At 41.3% G+C, this 19,749-nt stretch overlaps 1 protein-coding gene across 4 annotated transcripts; it reads right to left on the bottom strand.

The window, feature by feature from the left end:
• Window positions 1–592: 592 nt before the first annotated feature.
• Window positions 593–19,157, bottom strand: IDH1 (isocitrate dehydrogenase (NADP(+)) 1). 4 transcript variants are annotated; one of them, XM_033112014.1, is made up of 10 exons: window positions 19,057–19,157; window positions 17,846–17,919; window positions 15,357–15,494; window positions 11,142–11,433; window positions 9,295–9,400; window positions 7,716–7,893; window positions 6,618–6,769; window positions 3,852–3,992; window positions 3,120–3,282; window positions 593–1,538 (listed from the first exon to the last, which is right to left on the bottom strand). In XM_033112014.1, the coding sequence occupies exons 3-10, from the start codon at window positions 15,476–15,478 to the stop codon at window positions 1,448–1,450; spliced, it is 1,245 nt and encodes a 414-aa protein (XP_032967905.1). In that variant the 5' UTR covers window positions 15,479–15,494; window positions 17,846–17,919; window positions 19,057–19,157; the 3' UTR covers window positions 593–1,447. The 4 variants fall into 4 exon arrangements, with proteins under 4 accessions (XP_032967905.1, XP_032967906.1, XP_032967908.1 ...); XM_033112015.1 differs by having other exon boundaries at window positions 18,992–19,144; XM_033112017.1 differs by lacking the exon at window positions 19,057–19,157 and adding an exon at window positions 18,324–18,949.
• Window positions 19,158–19,749: the final 592 nt, after the last annotated feature.

Genomic DNA, 19,749 nt, shown 5'->3' with positions numbered 1-19,749 from the left:
ACGCTTGGGAAACCTCTGACTGGTTCCTGTCCCTCAATCCCGACATCTCCTGGGACCCACCAATCTCCATCCATTCAACTTTCATTGCTCAGGATCTACCCCATTCTCTCCGTTCTCAGGGCCACTGTGAGTTCAGTTCAGATCTGTCACTTCCCACCCAAAATGCTACAAGAGCCTCGTAAAGGGTCTTCCTTCCTCATTGTGCCCACCACTCCCGCACTCCCTCCTTCCACTCCTATTCATTCTTCATAAAAGCTGCCCAGAGTGCAATTTTTTAAAATGAAATTATGATCACGCCCCTCCCATCTTAAGCCTTCAATGGCTCCTTATTAATTTACACGATAAGCCCTAAACTCCTTAGCATGTGCACAGACTCGTGCCTTCACAGTCTGTGGTTACCCCTTTTGTTCTCTTTCTTTGACCTGCTTTTCCTTTCACAGTAGGATGCTTATCTTTCTGTTTACTTACCCATTTTCCCCACAGTCAACTCCTTGAGGGCAGAGACGTTTCAAAATCAAATTCCTGTCGACTAGGACCTAGCATGGCGCCGGGCAACTAAAATGCACTTGGTAAATAAATACTCAGATTCGTCATTAGCACTTAATTTTAATTAAAAGTAATGGTTTCAATGAAGAACAGGCTAGGATAGTGTTCAAAACCAACTTCTGAAAAGTCACATTTATATAAAGGAAATAAAATAGGCCAGCAGAAGTCTGCAAAAGGTGCAGCTTGTGTTATTGCACTTGGATGAAATATACTGTTCAGGGTAGCATAATCTTTAGGCCACACAAGGCCAGGAGGAGGGGACAAACACAGGGGACAAACCCCCAGGGAGCATTTATCCTGGATTCCAAACTGTTTGTGGCCTCCAAAATCTTTAGCATTTTCGAAACATTCAATTAAGAGATCTTCACAAAAATGACTGCTGTGTCTTCAACACGTTTTGGTTACAACCATACTCTTCATTCTAATTCACGTGCAAGTTTAAGGTACAGCTTTACCTCACATGATGGGACACCTGTTACACCAAAACCACCCAGAGCCCAAGGCCATGGAAAGTGGGGAAGGGAGTGAATTTCTACTTTGTACAATTTTAGGGACCAATACCGTGGCTTAGTTTACTCTTTCAAGCACTCTTCATTTTGGTCATTTATATTGATCGGAACATGAGAAAAAGTGACAGTAAGTACCAATCAGCACTAAAGTAATTCCTAAGCTACTAGTAGAAAATAAAATAAAAATTTAAAAAGTCCCCAGCCACATTCATGAAGGTGGCATAACAGTATGTACAAGAAAAAGGCTGTAAACTTATAGAAAAGATAAACTCTGACTTCAAAACAAATTACAAAATGGATTTTGCCCTTATCCTTGAGTGTTATAGAGAAAAGTGTAAACCGGTGGCCCTAGTTACCAAAAATCACTTGTCCTCCTAGGCTGCGGAATGACCTTAAAGTTTGGCCTGAGCTAGTTTTATCTTCAAGTTTTCTCCGAGTTTGTCCATGAACTCAAACGTATTCAAGTAGTCAGAACGTTGCACACTGGTAAGAGAAGGAAAAAGAAAAAAAGGCAATTTAGTTTGTTTCTGATGTGGTAACAAGCAGACAGAGGAAAAGTCCTAGAAATGCTACTTAAAGTAGCTTTCTATTTATTTCTAGAAGAAAACTGATTAATGTGAACAAGCTACAAATGTATGGCTGAAGACTGTGCTCAAGGTTTAAGGGGCTGGCCCAGGAGGCCTGCAGTGGAAGCCCAGCCATACACACATTCGCAGTAGGTTCCTGGCCATGTAGCTTGGAGGGTGAAAGTCTCACAAAGCTTTAGTTCAGACTATCGCTTGGGAGACTGGAACCATCCCACTTTATGTTCCTCCTTCTTAAAAAAATAACAAAACCTATTCAGTGTAAAACCACGCTTTTAACCCATAACCCTACAAATTGTTATGTCCTTAAATAAAGTTTTAATGATCTTATGTCTATCAATGTCTTAAACAAACAAACAAAACCCAAAGGACAAGGGACTGGCTAACAATCCTGCTTATAACATAATTCAAATAGGTTGCAATGTACCATATTGATAAAAACATCTCAAATGCTGTAATTCTTGCGGGAAATTAAGGAAAGAAAAATGTAGTGATTGAGTATATCCCCATTACTGAGGTATACTGACCCTGAGATTTCTGGACACATAGCTGGGACATGGGATTAGTGTTAAACATTAGTGGTGTTTCTGGAGGTGAGAGTCATACTGTATTTCCCCGAAAAGACCTAGCCGGACCATCAGCTAGGTCTTAATATAGGACTCGGTCTTATTTTAATATAAGACCAGGCTTTATATAATATAAGACCGGGTATAATATAATATAATATAATATAATATAATATAATATAATATAAATATAAGACTGGGTATTAATTTTTGCTACAAAAGACGCATGAGAGCTGATGGTCCGGCTAGGTCTTATTTTTGGGGAAACACAGTAGTAACCAACCCTGACTTTGAGGGTGGAGTCTGATTAGCAGTTATTCCATCTGGGATCAGGTTCTCAGAAAAATCCTGGGCAATACCTGGGCCCTGGAAGATCTGACTGCTGGTTACAACTTAAGGAAGGGACTGTGACAACTGGGAATCTAATACTTGTGTTGCTTACTTTTATCTGTAAATTGAAGAAAATTGGAGTGAATACCATAATCTTGGGGGTTCCTTTGTTTCTGTCTGTAATTTTCTTCTTAAATTAAATGGAACCTTGTCACCCAATGACTATCAACTAGATCAGGGATCAGCAAAGTACAGCTTGGCCCACGGACCCAATCCAGGCTGCAGTCTAGTTCTGTACATACTTTGACTGGAACGCTGCCACATCCATTAGTTTCTGGTCCATCTACCCATATGACAGCTTTCATGCTACAGAGACAAAGTTCAACAGTTGCCTAGTTTCAAAAGGGCTGTATATTCCACAAAGTCTGAAATGTTTATTATCTGGTAATTCATAGATTGTGTCTGCTGGCCCCTGAACTAGATGATGAATAACACTTCCTGTAATTCCAAAAAGCACTGATGTTTTGAGCCCTGTGAGGACAAGTGGTAACTTGACCACAGAGCTCACGGTATCGTATACTTACTTGGGTAAACCTTTAATACAAGCAGCCAAGTCTTTGGTCATGAAGCCAGCCTCAATGGTCTCAACACAGACGTCCTCCAAAGCCTTTGCAAAGAAGCCGAGCTCTTTATTGTTATCAAGCTTCGCTCTGTGGGCTAACCCTCTGGTCCAGGCAAAAATGGAAGCTAAAAGAGAGAGAAAAAAACACATGTCAATCATACCAGCTACAGATATTCCCAAATGTTTCAGTTCCCAAAGCAGGTTTGCTTTTTTTTTTTTTTTTAGGTGACTGACTTCAGTACATACTATCCACATGCACTCTAAGTTTTAGGGGAGTTGGAAATATTTTACCAAATAAGAGATTTTTTCCCCTTGTTTATACTGGTCTCCCCTTCTCTTCCTAGGTGGTAATCTCTGTTTAACGTGCTGTCCTTGAAACCTGGTTAGAAGAATCTATCCATGTGGGTTTGAGATTCTTAGCCATATGTGACATCTCACTGCACCAGAGGAAAACGGACAATGCTTGTTGATAACATTCTCTTCTGTAATATGCATTCTCCCACCACATGGAAAAACATATATTATGTATATTTTAAGAAACATATTCAAACAATTTTTATTAGAACAAATCAGCCGTTTGGTGTTAATTTTACCCATAAACTTTTAGATAGCCAAAAGAATATGTCTGAGTCCCTTTGGAGATCTTCATTCTCTGGTTGGAAATCAGTGTAGAAAGCTGCGAACACTATCTTACCAATGGGATTGGTGGACGTCTCCTGTCCCTTCTGGTACATGCGGTAGTGACGGGTTACAGTCCCATGGGCAGCCTCTGCTTCTACTGTCTTGCCATCCGGACAAATCAGCACACTGGTCATCATGCCAAGAGAGCCATAACCTGTAAGTGGTAGAGCAGGACATATCAGCTTGCACTGCACAAAGAGCATCGGTCGCTCAGAGATGAAAGCAAAAGACTTCAACTTCACAGGTCTTGGTAAACAAAATAAACATGAGCATGTGCACTCATTGATAATACTGCCATTCAGAAAGCGGGATCCTTGCTTTCAGATCTCAGAGCCAGAGTCTGGAAAGGCCGCACTCTGCCCTCACTTTCCATGTGAGAGGCACCTGCTCCACGATGGAGGGCTCAGGGTCCGAGTGCCTGCATTCCAGCCTAATTCTGTGACTTCCTAGCTACGGTGGCTCAGTTTTCTTACCTATAAAATGGGAGCAATAGAAACACCTACTAAATCAGGTTGTTGTGAGAATTAGACAAATACACATCTATTCACGAATAAATACGTAAAGTATATTCATATTCCTTAGAATAGTATCTGTTATAGAAGAGCTCAATATACTACTGTTACTCTTATGTGCAGATGCTTTATTGTTCTGGGAAAATAAAGATGAATGAGTTGTCACCTGCCATCAAGCTGCTCACAGACTCATTAGGACAGGTAAGAAAAGGCAGGTGAAAGACAGGATGGGATGGATCCAAGAACATCCCACTTGCCCTGCTCTCTTTAACAGCCACAATTCTATTCTGTAACAGTTTCCTAGTTAGAGAACCGTATTACAACTTTTAAGTCTATACAATTGATTTTTCTTCTTTTATTCCCTTTTACACTTGTATTCAAAGAATCCTTTTCTCTGTTTTTGCTGTCTCCCAATAGCATCTCTAGAGTTCATGCAAATTTATAATAGGCTGCTACTTTTGTTTTTTGTTTTTTATGTCTGAGAGTAAGTAAATAAACAATATACATATAGTTTTAAACACATCTTCGAATATAGTTAGAAATTTCTGCATGGGGTTTCTAGTTCCCTTCGTATGATTGAATCGGTCTGAGGCTTTAGCAGAAGTGTAAGACCATCTCTATGGTGCATTTGTCTGCTTATTAATATTGGGAAACATTAGTTGGTACCACTGTCAAAACAGAAGAAATAAATGCAGTGTTTGGTGTGAGTCCAAAGCAGTTCCTGCCTCTAGAGAAAGAAGAATACTGTAAGGACAGCTCTGCTGCCTTTAATCTGCTTAGCTGCCTGGAGGTCACATTTCTGTACAGGCTCTGCCCAGACCGCCTAGGTTCCAGGTATCGTATCTTATCAGTGTGCTATTGGACCCTGCACCTCAGAACTCCTATTTTGAAGTGCTCTGTGCCTCGATAACTGGACATTTACATCTGAAATATCCCTCCCCATACTCTCTTCTTGTTGCCATGAGGACATTTAGACACAGTGGAATGACTGGGGTCCCTTTCTAAGAACTCTGATTATAAGGAAGTTCCCCTCATCCAGCATGGAGTCACCAACAGGCAACACTCCTTCCTCCACTGTACTGCGAGGATTTACAGAGTTGTGCACCTCATTTATCTGACATAAACGTTATCTTTAACCAGTTGAGCTACTGATTTTCAAGCTGATAGGAGACGCTTAACTTTCCACAAGAGAAAGAAAAAGCAATACTTCCTGGGGATAAGCAAACATGATTAAAGTTAACACAAACATTCATCAGTGGAGTTTCAAGTTGACGCAGCTGCCATGGGTAACTGAAATGGAAGGGTAACTCAGTGCTGAGGAAATCAGGGAGAGTTTCTGTTGATTACTCCAGACATGAAGCTTCTGGTTTCTGAATTTCTGTCAACAGCCCTGGGCTTCTTTGCTCAATTCCTTTGTACTTAAAGATAAGCAGTGAATTCCTGTGTATCATATGGCACCAGAATAGCCTCCAGGGATGGCAGAAAGGGCATGAGTAGGGTTTCCGGGCGGGAATTCCTACCCGTTCTCGGGAATTTTTTTCGCTTTTTGGTTTCCGAATCCCGAGAAAAGTTGGTCAGGAAATTGGGAAAACCGGCTCCTTGAACCCACGTGGTTGGTAGTACCGGCCATCACTTTGTGGAAACGATTCATGGTGGAGAACAGAAAACAGTTTATATCTCGGGATTCGGAACGGGAAAGCGGAAAAAATTCCTGAGGATGGGAGGGAATTCCTGCCCAGAAAAATTCCCGCCCGGAAACCCTAGGCATGAGTGGTACCCGTTGTCAGATGGATGACCTCTTAGAGAGAGCCGCCCTGGTTATTAGACAGCCCAGGCCTCTCACTTTACCTCTTCCTTGCCCGAGTGACCTCCTTTTTTACATTCTCATCAGAGGAAAAATAAAGGCAGGAAAAAGGATTGATTTTCAGATCATGCACTTGGGCTGCCTGCTGGTGGCACAGAACCTTCAAGTGGAGGAAAAGGTTGAGAGAGAAAACTGTGTTCACGCATCTAAGTCTAGAGCCAAGAGTCTCACCCCACTGAGTTACTTTCCTATGCTTCTGTGAGTAGTTGCTTCCCCAGTCCGAGCTTCATTTCATCTGTTAGTTCAGAAGATGGACCTAGATGTCTTGCAGCGCTAACCCTTCCTGACGTTTACAAAAAAGGGCTACAGAAGGCCCCTTCCATTATAACCCGGAGAACTACTGTGGCATGACCGGCCTGCCACAGGCCGAGCTCCATCTCTGCTGGGTCCTTCAACTCCTTACCTTGGGCCACGGAGTCCGACTGTACATCACCATCATAGTTCTTACAGGCCCAGATGAAGCCTCCCTCTGATTTCATAGCTTGGGCCACCATGTCATCGATGAGCCTATGCTCATACCAGATCTTCTGGGCTTCAAACTTGGACTTATACTGCCTAAGAACCAGCAAAGAAAAGAACAACAAAAAAAGGAGGAAATCGGTTTTAAGGACCCCATCTGCTTCTCTAAAGGGTTAGAGAGGTGGGGCTGGAAGCAGCACTTTTTTGTAGAAGCAGCACAAACTTGGGAATCTGAAAGACCTGGGCTCAAATCGCTGCCCAATCATTTTCTAGCTGTGAAGCCCCAATGTCCCCATCTATAAGGGCGATTTCACCTTCTTTGCAGAGATGTGAGAATTAAGTGAAACAGTAGTGTCCCAAGCACTACTTTGACAATTTTTAATACACTATGGATCAGATTCTTAAGATTCAGCTTACTTTAAGAATGTACTGAGGGGAAAAAGACTATTCTACCCCTGGATATAATTTAGCAAATTAGGACAGCTTCTAGGCTTGGTATAGATGGGTAGTGGGAAGAGGAATTAAAACGTCTCACGAAAGACAGCTAAATTCTGTGTGCTGGCCTGAACACTTGCATCTAAAAGGGAGTTACACCATCTTAAAATTTAACATATGCTCACATGTTGTTGAATCTAAAGTTGTTATAAATGTAGACTTCAGTTCAAGTGACTATAGCAAAGCAGAGTTTTAAATCCTAACAATGGGCTTCAGAAAGAAAGAAAACGGGCCCAACTCAGAAACGCATATATTTGAAAAATCGTACCTTCCTATCACTAACAGGGTACCTTTATTCAAACATTAAACAATTCTGGCTAAAAAATAAATGTGGGACCCTTATTTGAAAACACATTTACCTTCAAAAAGCAACTTAGACTGATTTTGTTTCAATCTTGTTACATCAAGTTTTGCCCTTGTCTTTAAGGGAAAGTGATGGCTTTTCACTCCATTTGTCCCAGGATCAAAGGGATAAGAATGCTAATTCTATACTATATATGCCAGCTTACTTGAGAAAAAAGAAAAAGGAAAAAAGAACTATAGTTACTTGTCATATATATCCTGAAAGATGTCTTTAAAACGTCCATCGTATTTCTTCAGAATAGTGTTTTTGGTGCTCAGATACAAAGGCCAACTCTTAGACAGAGCCATCTGGAAAGAACTGTGTGCAAAATCTTCAATTGACTTATCTTGATTGTACATCCCCATGGCAACACCACCACTCTCTGGAGGGGAACACAGATGGGAGAAAAAAGGAGAAAAGTAAATGGGATACAGTTGTAAGAAATCTAAATCATTCCACCATCAAAACACCCAATTCTTAGCTCCCATATCTGAGCCCAGGCTTCAAAAAGTCCCAGCCAAGTTTCCAACTTGAATATTCCATGAGTTCCTATGGCACATAATAGGAGGAAAGTCAGTTCTACATAAGGACATTCTAACTGATTTTGAAAGGGCAAATGAGAAATGAGAAAAACATGGTCTTTAGGATCCTGAAGATACTGAAATACCAAAAGCTATAGACATGAACCAGAAATACTCAAGAAAGGACAAATAATTTTGAAATTGTCTTTTCATACTTTTAAAATTTCAAACATGTATTTTAAACTCTTAAGTGTGCACTTAACTCTCAGCCAGAAAGTGAAAATTCTCCTAATTCCCGAGAGGATACTGACAGTCCATACTGTCATTAGTAGAAATAATTATACTACATGTAATCACTGGTGTTTCACAACTCTTATTAGTTGAACTCTGTTGTTACTGAAAGATAGAACTTGAATCCATGCTACTGTCCTGGGCCAATGTGGGCTCAGACTGTGAAAGGTGCTAAAACTGGCAGAATTAGATTCCATTAAAATGCTACTGATGAGAGGGGAAGGAAAACAAAAGCTAAATAACTTTTGAGGTTTTTTTTTTTTTTTTAACTTTTGAGTTTTTGATTGAGTGCTTTTAATAGCTTCAATAGTGGAGAAAAAGGGTCCTGTTTTGTCAACAACTTTTGGGTGGAATTTGCCATTATGGACCTTTGAAGCAGTAGGATGGTGAACAAGAAAATAGGCAAAAAACAAATGTTCCACTTCCACAGAATAAATACTCAGATGGGCAAGAAGAAAATTTCAGCAAATATGTAACACAACCATTTTTGTATATATAGGGTAGGACTACATGACAGGTAATTTGGGGCTATTAACGTTTAATTTATATAATTCATGCATAACAGATTCCCACCAACCTTCCCTTTGTGTTTTACGAGAAATGTCTAATTATCTACTTGTCTTTGCCTATATGCACTTCCAATTAAATGGCTAGTTCCTTTTGTGCCTTTATCTGTGCCACAAGCAGGCAGAGAAGCCAATTACTATTTTAGATTTTGGGTCCCATAGAAATGTTGTAGATTTAAGTGGTAATTTTAGGCAGCTACACAACTAATTTTAAACCACCAGAAATAATGTTGTCTAAATGATCTGTAAAAAAAATGATCATTGGGGTGGTCGGTTAGCTCAGTTGGTTAGAGCGTAGTGCTAATAACACCAAGGTTGCCAGTTCGATCCCCACATGGGCCACTGTGAGCTGCGCCCTCCATAAAAAAAAAAAAAGAAAAATCACGATAGACTTTAATTACATACCTTCAAAGTTATGTACCAAGTATGTCTTTTTTGGGGATCCATCACTTGGCGTGTAGGTTATCTCTACTTTTCCAGGACCAGGAACAACAAAATCAGTTGCTCTGTACTGTGTAGGAGTGAGGGGAGGTATAAAGAAAAAAAAAAACCAACCAAACATTTTAACAGGAATTACAAGGAAAAAAGAACCATAGAATATAGAGCTGGAAGACACCTAGACAAATAGAATAGTGTAGCTCAACCTTGTTTTATTGTGGAGATGGGGATGAAGACGTCCAGAGATCCCCAAAGCTAGTTAGTGTTAGTGCACATTAAAATTCAGTATTTATTGGGTGCCATCATGCACAGGGCACTGTTTTGAGTACTGATATGGAGAGAAGAGAGTATTAGCAAAGTATTTTCCCTTGGGACGCTCATGACCTAACAAAGACATACTTTTGGAGTCAGGCACCAGCAGATTCCAGCCACACCTATTTGTTTGTGTAGAGTAATACTAAGGACAGCTGATAAAAGAGCTGTCAGATAATGACAAAGGTTCAATATCTATTCTATGCAGAATATGTCTGACATATAAAATCCTTTACTATGGATGGTAATTCATTCCCATTTCTCAGAAGAAAGAAACCAAGGCACCAAAGCACCATGGATGCTTTGTAGAGGTTTATGCACATTTAAGTGATTCACCCTGAGGTTTAGAATCTGCAATCTGGAACTTTAATGACTAGAACAACCATTCTTTCAAGTGACTGATGCCGAAATAACAAAAAAAAGAAAAAGCACAAAAATGAAAACGCTGAACTCATAAGAACTTAGAGTGGTGTCCCCAGGATTAGTGAGTCTGTACTACTCCCACTGACAGCCCCTCTCCTGGGCCTCTGGGAGGTAATGTGTAAAGGGACTGGCCAGGATGAAGGGATAGTATGAGCCACAGATTAGAACTAAATAAAACTATCCTTCAAGAACTGGCCGGCTGACCTTGTCCCTAAAAACAGATTGTGGTCTGCGCTGGTCAGATTGTTCTTAAAGATAACTACATCAAAACCTCTAGATTTCCAAAGTAGGGACTCTTGTTTTTAAGGCTCTTTTCAGACATACACTGCTTTGTGCGAAAGTCTGAAACCTCGGTTTCAACATGAAATTTTGATTTTGTTTAGTTGGCAGGTTTTGTGTTTAATTTGGCAGCCAGCCTACTTGTACAGAAGTACAGAAAGTATACTTTCTTTCCCAAGCAGGGAAGAAATACTTTAAAGAGACTGCTTTCAACTACTGAGTGAGTTTTTCCTTTTGTGCATAAGATGATCATGTTTAATATAATCTTTTGTGGTTCTCAGCGCTGTCTACACATTGGAATCACCCGGACAGCTTTAAAATGCCTGAATCCCATAGAACTTGGATTCAGCTGGTATAGGGTGGGTCTCAGGCATTGGAATTAAAACAAACAAAAATTATTTTTAAAAAGCAAAACAAAACAAATACCAAAAACCTATAAAGGGACCCTTTTATAGCAAGGGTTGAGAACCACTGATTTGGTTGAACCACAGAAAATTATCTATTCAAACATATCAGTATCATATGTTTAACCTAATAAAAAGATAAGGAAAAAAAAAAACATGTCTGAAAAAAATCATTTGTGTTGAGATGGGTGCCTATCTCTAAGTTTTCCTGCATTTACTTTTATCTAAATGTGCATAAATATACAGATATACATATATGCATTTCTTAATTGTGTGCTTTGTTAAATGGGAGTAGACACCAAACGATAAGAATAAAACACATACATATCAGAACTGCTGGGCATCCAAAGGCCATGAAAAAGGAATAGAAAATCAAATTATGCCAACATGACTTACTTGATCCCCATAAGCATGGCGACCTATGATGATGGGTTTTACCCATCCGCTCACTAGCCGGGGGATATTTTTGCAGATAATAGCTTCCCTGAAGACAGTACCACCCAGAATATTTCGGATGGTGCCATTCGGCGACTTCCACATTTGTTTCAACTTGAACTCCTCAACCCTCTTCTCATCGGGGGTGATGGTAGCACACTTGATACCAACATTGTACTTCTTTATAGCTTCTGCAGCATCCTTGGTGACCTGGTCATTGGTGGCATCACGATTCTCTATGCCTAAGTCATAGCTGGGAGGGAAAAATCATAAGTAGAACTTTCCAGATAAACTGACAGGAGATTGAGGGTGCTACCATTCTATCTCTGCATGGTGATGGCATGCAGAGCTCGTCCTGCAGAAAGCGAAGCCTCTAAACATATTAGGTTGGTGCAAAAGCAATTGTGGTTTTGCACTTACTTTTGCACCAACCTAATAAATCTCCCAAGTTGCAACATTAGTGCACCCTAGACACAAAAGATGGCTGATAACTGAAAAAGCATTAAGAGAGGCTGGACTGCTGGGTCACAGCTCCTCGTGTGGCAGCGGGAAGCTGTTTAGCAGCAACTGAATGGAAACTGTCCTGCTCTGCTCTTTTGCCTGCTTTCACCAAATAGGGGCAGTAACAGCACTGAAACAACCCTTTTGCGGACTTCCTTCCACACAATTAGCATAAAAATGCAAGCTTAAGCACCACCTTATTTTTTCCTTAGTAAATATTGTGCTCTAAAAATAAAGCTGTCAGAGGGTTTAAAATAATGTAATGGGTTTTTTGGTATTTTGGCATTAAAATAGTGGGCATTACAGATGTGATAGTCAGTGCCCAAAATGCTAATGACTCCTTCGTAAATGCCAGTTACCATGTTTCCTCGAAGGTAAGACCTAGCCGGACAATCAACTCTAATGCGTCTTTTGGAGTAAAAATTAATGCAAGACCTGGTCTTATTTTACTATAAGACTAAGTCTTAGATAATATAACATGTCTTATTTTACTATAATATAAGACTAAGTCTTATATAATATAACATATAATGCTGGATCTTGTATTACTTTTTACTCCAAAAGATGCATTAGAGCTGATTGTCCGGCTAGGTCTTATTTTCGGGGAAACACGGTAGTCATATGACGAACCTTACTCTAATTCTTGGGCAAGTCTCTGTTCTGGAAACAAGCCTGCAGTTCTAGTTTATTGACTAAGTAATGGAATCAATGGACGGTTTTACATACCCCAGAGAGTTATAGCTTAATACGTACCAATGCCCAGACTGCAAGTTATTCAGAGCTGAAAAGAATGTTGGTTGTTCAACGGAGCATAGACACTGATTATAAAGCTTTGTAAAGTATGAAATAGTTTGTCGAAAATAGGGAAACAAAACAGTCATGTGACAATTTGTTTTGTTCTCCAAGTTTTTAAAAAACTTTTTCAGCTTTCAAAACTTGTTGGACCATGAAGCTTCTAGATATCTTTTTAGTTTTAGTATTTTCCTGTCTTTAGCTATCCCAACTCATGATGCAAACGCAAAGGTAGCAATCTTGATCTATTTCCAAATAAAAATAATTACAGACTGCTTTGACCTTAAATAATTCACATAAGTGAAATAAAGCCACTAGCTCTCTTATCTTCTGGCATAGGAAATGCTGAGTATCTACAAAGGTTTATTCCTAACTCAAACAAGAAGTGTGGTCAGCAGTTTTCATGTTCATAGGAACCATCTGTCATCAGAAGACCCTCCCAGCAAATTAGTGGATTTTTTGCGCTCTTAATATTTCTAATAGGAAAGACTGAACACATAGCTGGACCACTGTCCAGCCTGCAGGAAACAAAAATAAATTGCTTCACCTCCCTCAAAAAGAATCAGTCAGATAATAGTAATGTTGAAATTACCAACTTAAAACTTATCTGAGCTCTTTCCCTGCCGCCACGGAGAGTGCGGAAGCAGAGAGGCTTGGTTACATTCAAGATTCAGCTCCACCTGTAACCCACTGCCATGTCCGAGAAAGGCACTGCTGCTGAAGGTGTAATGGACGTTAATACTGCTTTACAAGAGGCGCTGAAGACCGCCCTCATCCATGAGGGACTAGCACGTGGACTTCGCGAAGCAGCAAAACCTTAGGCCAAACCCATCTTTGGGTCCTTGCATTCAACTGCGATGAACCTACATCTGTATGTCAAGTTGGTGGAGGCCCTCTATGCTGAACACCAAATCAACCTAAATAAGTTTGACGACAACAAGAAGCCAGGGGATTGGGTCGGCCTCTGTAAAATCTATAGCGGGAAAGCCCCATGAAGTGGTTGGTTGCAGTTGTGTGGTGGTTAAGGATTGGCAAAGAGCCTCAGGCCAAGGATAGCATCAGGAGGACTTCCCATGCAAGAAATGAACACATAAACTTGGCTTTGTTTTTCAAAAAAGAAAACAAAACGAAACAAACAAACAAAAAAAACAGCTTGTTTGAGCCTCCAAAAATTCTTTGGTCTGTAGTTAGCGATTCTTTTCCTTTTAAGCCTAAAAGACTGTCCTTTAAAACTACTTATGTCTGAAAGCATCTTTGCAACTATTCTACTGCCAAGAACTCTGGCTATTCATCTATTGCCATGTAAAGTTCTGAAACAGGGGAGTGCTTATAAAATGCTTTGGTAACCCACTTGGATGATTTTTTTTTTTTATGCTTTATTTCCTATATGTGCACGTTTGGTTGACCTCTGTAGGTACTTATTTCCTCCTTCTCATGGTTGCAATATAGACATTATCAACATCTTAGGCTTAGAATAATTTAAAAATCTACACCCAAGCAAACATAACAGGTCCTTAAATACAAGGCAAAGACTCAAGTCTTTAGGACACAAATGATTTACGGGAACTTCGACTGAAAAGTGAAGATTGTATTAAGTTACTTCAAGGGTTCTTTCTGTACTGTATGAAAAGAGCAAAAGGGAAGAAATAAAAAGGGGAAAAGGTCCATTGACTAGTTAAGTACCGGGATAGAAAAATAGAGCTTGAAAGGACAAAACTGTTAACTATGGTTACTTTACTGTTTAACAGAGGATGTACCTCTATTATTTTCCTTTCCACAAACACCTGTGCTACTCTTCGCCACCAATGTACTACAAATAAAACTTTGACAGGAAACAGAGGCTTGGAAAGACCTGAAAATCATGTTTCCATCACACACTTCTTGTCTTCTGAACAGTTAAGTCCAGTTTTTTAGCAAGGCTAAATTTAAAATAGAAGGTTCACGTGCATATATTTAGGTACTCTCCCCCAAGAGCTTTATTCACAAGATACAGCTATATCTATGTAAAAAAAAACTAGTTACACCTTGAAATCACATGGATTGCTACGTGTTGTAGTCACGTACCACATATACAACATAAGATTGGAATGGAGCTGAAAAATTCCTATCGCCTTCTAAGCCCTTGTGTAAATACTACACAAATACTTAACCATTGTGCTCCAGTTGCCTATGGTATTCAGTAGAGGCTTGCAGCGTAGGAGCTGTAGGGGAACAGAATTTGTCACCTAAAATATGCCTCTTTGGCATTAGGATTATTTTAGGCTGGATAATTTTAAGAAACAGCAGACATGGGAGAAGCTCTGAAAACCAAGTAGAATTTACCCTTTGTAAAAGGTATTTACATTTGTAAGGGAAACCTCCCCTTGTAAGGGCTTCTCCCCTGCTGTACCAGGAAGAGGGGGATTACTAGATCTCTAGAAATTTACCAGTGCAGAAGAGGAAGACTTAAATATACCTAACACCTTACCCTTGTTTACAGTGCTTTTCCTGGTAAACTCCCATAACTGACGCCCCCGGCATCCCCAGTATCTTTTGTCTTCAGTCGAAGATAGTTTTTAAGGTGATGGCTTCAGCCACTTTGGTGAGCTACTCAGTTTTCCTGGGTTGCTCCCATGTATACAGGAGGTATACATATTATTGAACTTTCGTTTGTTTTCCTCCTTTTCATCTGTCTTTTATCACAGGGATGTCTCAGCCAAGAATCCAGAAGGGTAGAGGGAAAATTATTTTTCCTCCCCTACTACTCCCCTGTGTAGTAGGCTATACCATCTAGGTTTGTGCAAGTACCTTCTATGATGTTTGCACAACAACAAAATTGCCTAAAGATGCATGTCTCAGAATGTTTCCCTGTCGTTAAGCTATACATGACTATAATTGATTTACCTGTGCAGGTCCAATTCCACATACGGAAAAATGAGTTTTTCTTTAATCAACTCCCAAATGATTCGCGTCATTTCATCTCCTTGCATCTCTACCACAGAACCGCCATGGATTTTTTGAGACATTTTGAATTCAATAAACCTTTAAAAAGAAAAAAAAAGATATGTCATTGCAGTATAAAAACAAAATGCAATTTAGTAACTATTAAAAGAACAATTCATAATATCACGACTGCATGAAAGCTAGTAATAACCATTATATTTACTAGTAGAGTTGAGCACGTTCTCTCTATAAAGCATTGTGTTACACGCTTTGTGTGTGGTTTGAATAAACCCTCACAACAGCCCTGAAAGATGGAAGTTATTTTCCTATGTAAGTTTGATCAAAGAAAAATAGCTTTTGCAAGGCCACCTGGCTAGAGCATAGGGGAGCCTGACCTTGTAAACATGCCCTTAATAATGTAATCATTATTCTTCACTGTTGGTTTGTCTTATAAAATTATTTCCACAATCTCATGCTTATTTGAACACTCCTATCCAACTTCTCATTTTACTGGGCCCTTGAGATGAGCACATGTTGAGTGCTAATACGTCCCCTCTTTGAAGAGGCTCTTTTGGTTAAAATAGCTACCCTTGAGGAGATTCAGCAAGTACTTGTGACTCATCCTCAAGGAACTTTAAGTCTGAAAGTGAAAGATGAAGAATTCCTGGTGGAACTGTTTTCCTGGAGACAATAATGGATACTGGGGATGTCGCGCTAAATAGTAAAGTGATTTCTCAAAGAGAGACATCTGTATAGGAATTTCCTAGGCCACTGCTCAGGACCCAAATATGTCCAGTCCTCTTCTCAGTATCCCACCCTATTCCTGCCCTTTTCTTCTGGCTGTTCATGGGTAAAGGTAAGCTGCCAGTGTGTGGCAATGGGGAAGCAGAAGGGTTCCTGGAAGAGATGTCATTTTGAGGAACTGAATGTGAGGGTAGCAAATACAAATCCATCTGATTCCCAGAAAGGGCAGGGGTGCACCCTTTGGAGGAAGCGAAATTATGAGGCTTAAAGGAAGGCCATGTTCTTGTCCGAGGGGTGTTCCTTGAGAGGCTGAGGAAGCCCTGAGTCTGCTAAAGATATTTGTTCCCTTTCATTAATGCTCTAATGGACACTCCCTCCCCACAACCCCTGCAAACACAACTGCAAATTGCTTTTATCCCCTTAAGTTACAGCTGAGGACTGGAAAAGTCAGGAGAACTGACATAAAAAATTACGAGCTCAGAGGCCTGTAAACAGTCCTCTTGAAAAGTTAAAGTAATTTGGCTTACAAATTAAAAAAATGTAATGATCAGTAGACTGTAAGCCGCAGTTCCTTGTGACAAGCCAGGATGTGTTTCTCACTCCAGGCTCATTTTCACTTCCTAAATCTGCAATTCTAGAATCCTGCTTATTAGTGTTTACGAAGTTCCCTAGACCACTACTGGGGAACCATCTGGAACTCAACTACAATAAAAAGAGATGAATAAACTGGTGTGGGTCAGTCAACTACTTCCCATTTGTAATTTCAAGTATAATTTACAGTACAGCTTAAAGTATATGATTCAGGCACACTGATCCCACTGTCACATCTGTCCTTGTATTTAAAACAAGACAAAACAAAAAGGAGGCAGTAAACTCATCTTGGACTTAATATTACATTTTCATGGCCATATCCGTATAAAGTATTATGCAAGCGTTATGACTTGGCTATTTTTCCTGGATGACAAATACGGTTAACAGAAGATCACACACCATACTTGAAATTTCAATACTGATAGCATTTTTAAATTACTTCCTTTTTAGTTGAAATAAACATTTTGTCCAGTAGTCTTTCTATATAATGCATACCTGAAATATTTCAGGTTTTTCTCACATTACTTAACTAAAATTTTACCACCTGTTAAACAAACAAGAGAAATTTATTGTAGATCCTGGCTTACTACAATGTAGGGCATTATTTTATGTCTTTTAGATTTGAATTCCATGAGATTGAATTTAGGCTCCACTTGTTTCACTTCTCTACCCTTGCCACTCAGATTTTCAATCTCCACCCAAACCCCAACTTCAGAAGGAAGGCTTTTTCCAAAAGACCAGTTCACTTAGTATAAAAGCAGCTGAATTCCAATCCCCTGACACATTTGCGCAATTCCAGAAAATAAATCTGGACTATTACAGAGTAGTTTAAGAAAACTACTGCTTACCCTACTTAATATTTTCATCAATTCCAAATTTTTATCCATTTTTCTTTCTTTAGCTGCTTTCATGAACCAGAAATTATTCTGGGCAAAAAAATAGTCCCCTGCAGAAAAGACGCTAGACTGAGAGAAACAAGGAAGCAGTTGTAATTTATTGTTGGAAATATTCCTGACTCATTCCCTTGCAGTGCTTCCGCCTACTTCTAAGACCAATTAAAAGAAGTATTGTCATATCAAAGAAAATACAGAACGGGAGAAATTGCTAATTCTTACCTTTACAGTGAGTCAACGTCTAATCACTCCAAATCCTCTTAATCTTGCAGGCTCAGGCGAGTTCAGTTTATGTCCTTAAAAAACAAACATACAAACAAAACAAACCAAACAGGGAATAGAAAGACAACATACAATTCGCTCACGTCAGAAGGATTTAGACAGCCGGGTTTATCTCGTTTAAAGTACAGTGCAGAGTGTACCCACAGGGGCAAAGGGCAGTTTTAGGTCCGTAGGCACCTTGCAACTAAAGATTACGGGAGCACCAATATCCGTGCCTGCACACACTGGATGGTGCGTCCCCAGTTCGTCGTCCGTTAGCTGGTTTTGGGGTTTGCACGTCCTTAGGTGAGGCTGTGACCAGCAGGGTCTTGGCCTGCATACGTCCTTGTGGCACTTGTGTAAGAGGGTTGAAACCGAAGCTGGCTCTATTCCTCCTTCCAGGTTCCCAGGCCCGCCCCTTCCCTCTCTAGTACCGAACCTTTAAACCCCTGGAGCAGGGAGCCAGCCAGGAAACGCCTCCTCTAGAACTCGAAATCCCCGCAGAGGTGGCGGTGTCTCCTCCACCTCCTGCCCCGCTCCTGTTGCAATCTGGTGGCCTAGCGAACACCCCTCAGAGCTGGAGCACCGCCCCCTACACGCCCACCAGGCGGACGCATCCACCCTGCCGCACCCCCAGTCCCTGCAGCCTGAGTTCGCTGCACACGCCCAGGTTCTCGACTTCTGCCTTTCTTTGCTTTTAGCTCTCCACTGCCGCACGTTTTCTTCCCTCTAAACCCAAGACTTAGTCTTCCACGTGTCCTTGCAGCTGCCCACCGCTTGATTTTTCTTTCTGCATGCTGATCTGAGCTTCTATTTGTCACTGTTTGCAACCTCACGCCGCCCAATATCACCCTCTGGTGCCCAAGAGCGGGCCTTCTACACCTCCAGGCATCTAGCACCTTCCTCCTCCCTATTTCCCTTTCCCACGTGCAATAACCTGGATTGTTTTTCCCTTCCTTGCGACCAGAACTCGCCGCTAAGTTCCTCCTTCCATACCTAAGATCAGATCTAAGCTTTCTTTCTTTCTCCCATTCCAGTCATTGGCGGACTCAAATCCTTTCCAAAAGCCAGGGGTCGGCCGGGGCCGCCCTCGCAGCTTGCGGTTACCTGCAGGGGAAGGTACAATGACGATGAGGCGGGGGCGCCACAGCCACTCACAAGCTCAAACTTACAAGCGCACACTCTGGCAATCCCAGCTGGGTCCCAGCTATTTCAGCGACTGACACCACCTCCGCAGAAAGCCACAGACTGGCAGGTGGGGTAGGCTTTTCCTCTTCCCGGCTTTTGTCCCCTCCCGGGCCGGCCCCCTCAGCCCACCTCCCGGAGCCCCGCCCCCGCCACGCCGCCAATCGCCGAGCGTCGACCTCTCCGAAGTGGGCGGGGCAAGGGGGCTAAGGGTCCGTCCTGAAAGTAGCAGGCAAATCCGCTGTATAGCCTTCACTGGGCTGGAGGTGGGGAGAAGGACGGCAGCGCCCCCTAAATTCCGCAATGTATTTTCATGGAGGAAGGACGTGAATGCCACCTACAGGCGGGAGAGCAGAGAGCTCTGGGGATGGTATTCTGAGACCCACGCCGCCAAAAGGCGAGCCTGCTTAACAATCTGTTAACAACGCTGAGTTTCCAGGTCCGCAGTAAAGGCAAAACCGGGAGACAGAGCGCCTGGACCCGTCCCCTTCAGGGCACTTCCCGATGTGCGTTAATCTGGAACCGCCTTTAGCTGGAGGAACAGTGCTCCAGACTAGGAGCACAGGTTCGCCTTGGGCGGGGATGTTGTCGGGGGGCGGGAGGGGTCTTCTCGGTGCCCAGCTAGAATGCAAAGGATTGAACAGTTAACACAAGCAGACATGCCACAGTAAATAATTTCC

Source organism: Rhinolophus ferrumequinum, chromosome 8 (genome assembly GCF_004115265.2).
Source record: "Rhinolophus ferrumequinum isolate MPI-CBG mRhiFer1 chromosome 8, mRhiFer1_v1.p, whole genome shotgun sequence".
Taxonomy (NCBI): Eukaryota; Metazoa; Chordata; class Mammalia; order Chiroptera; family Rhinolophidae; genus Rhinolophus; species Rhinolophus ferrumequinum.
Note: the sequence above shows the minus strand (reverse complement) of the source record. Positions and strands in the feature narration are given on the sequence as shown.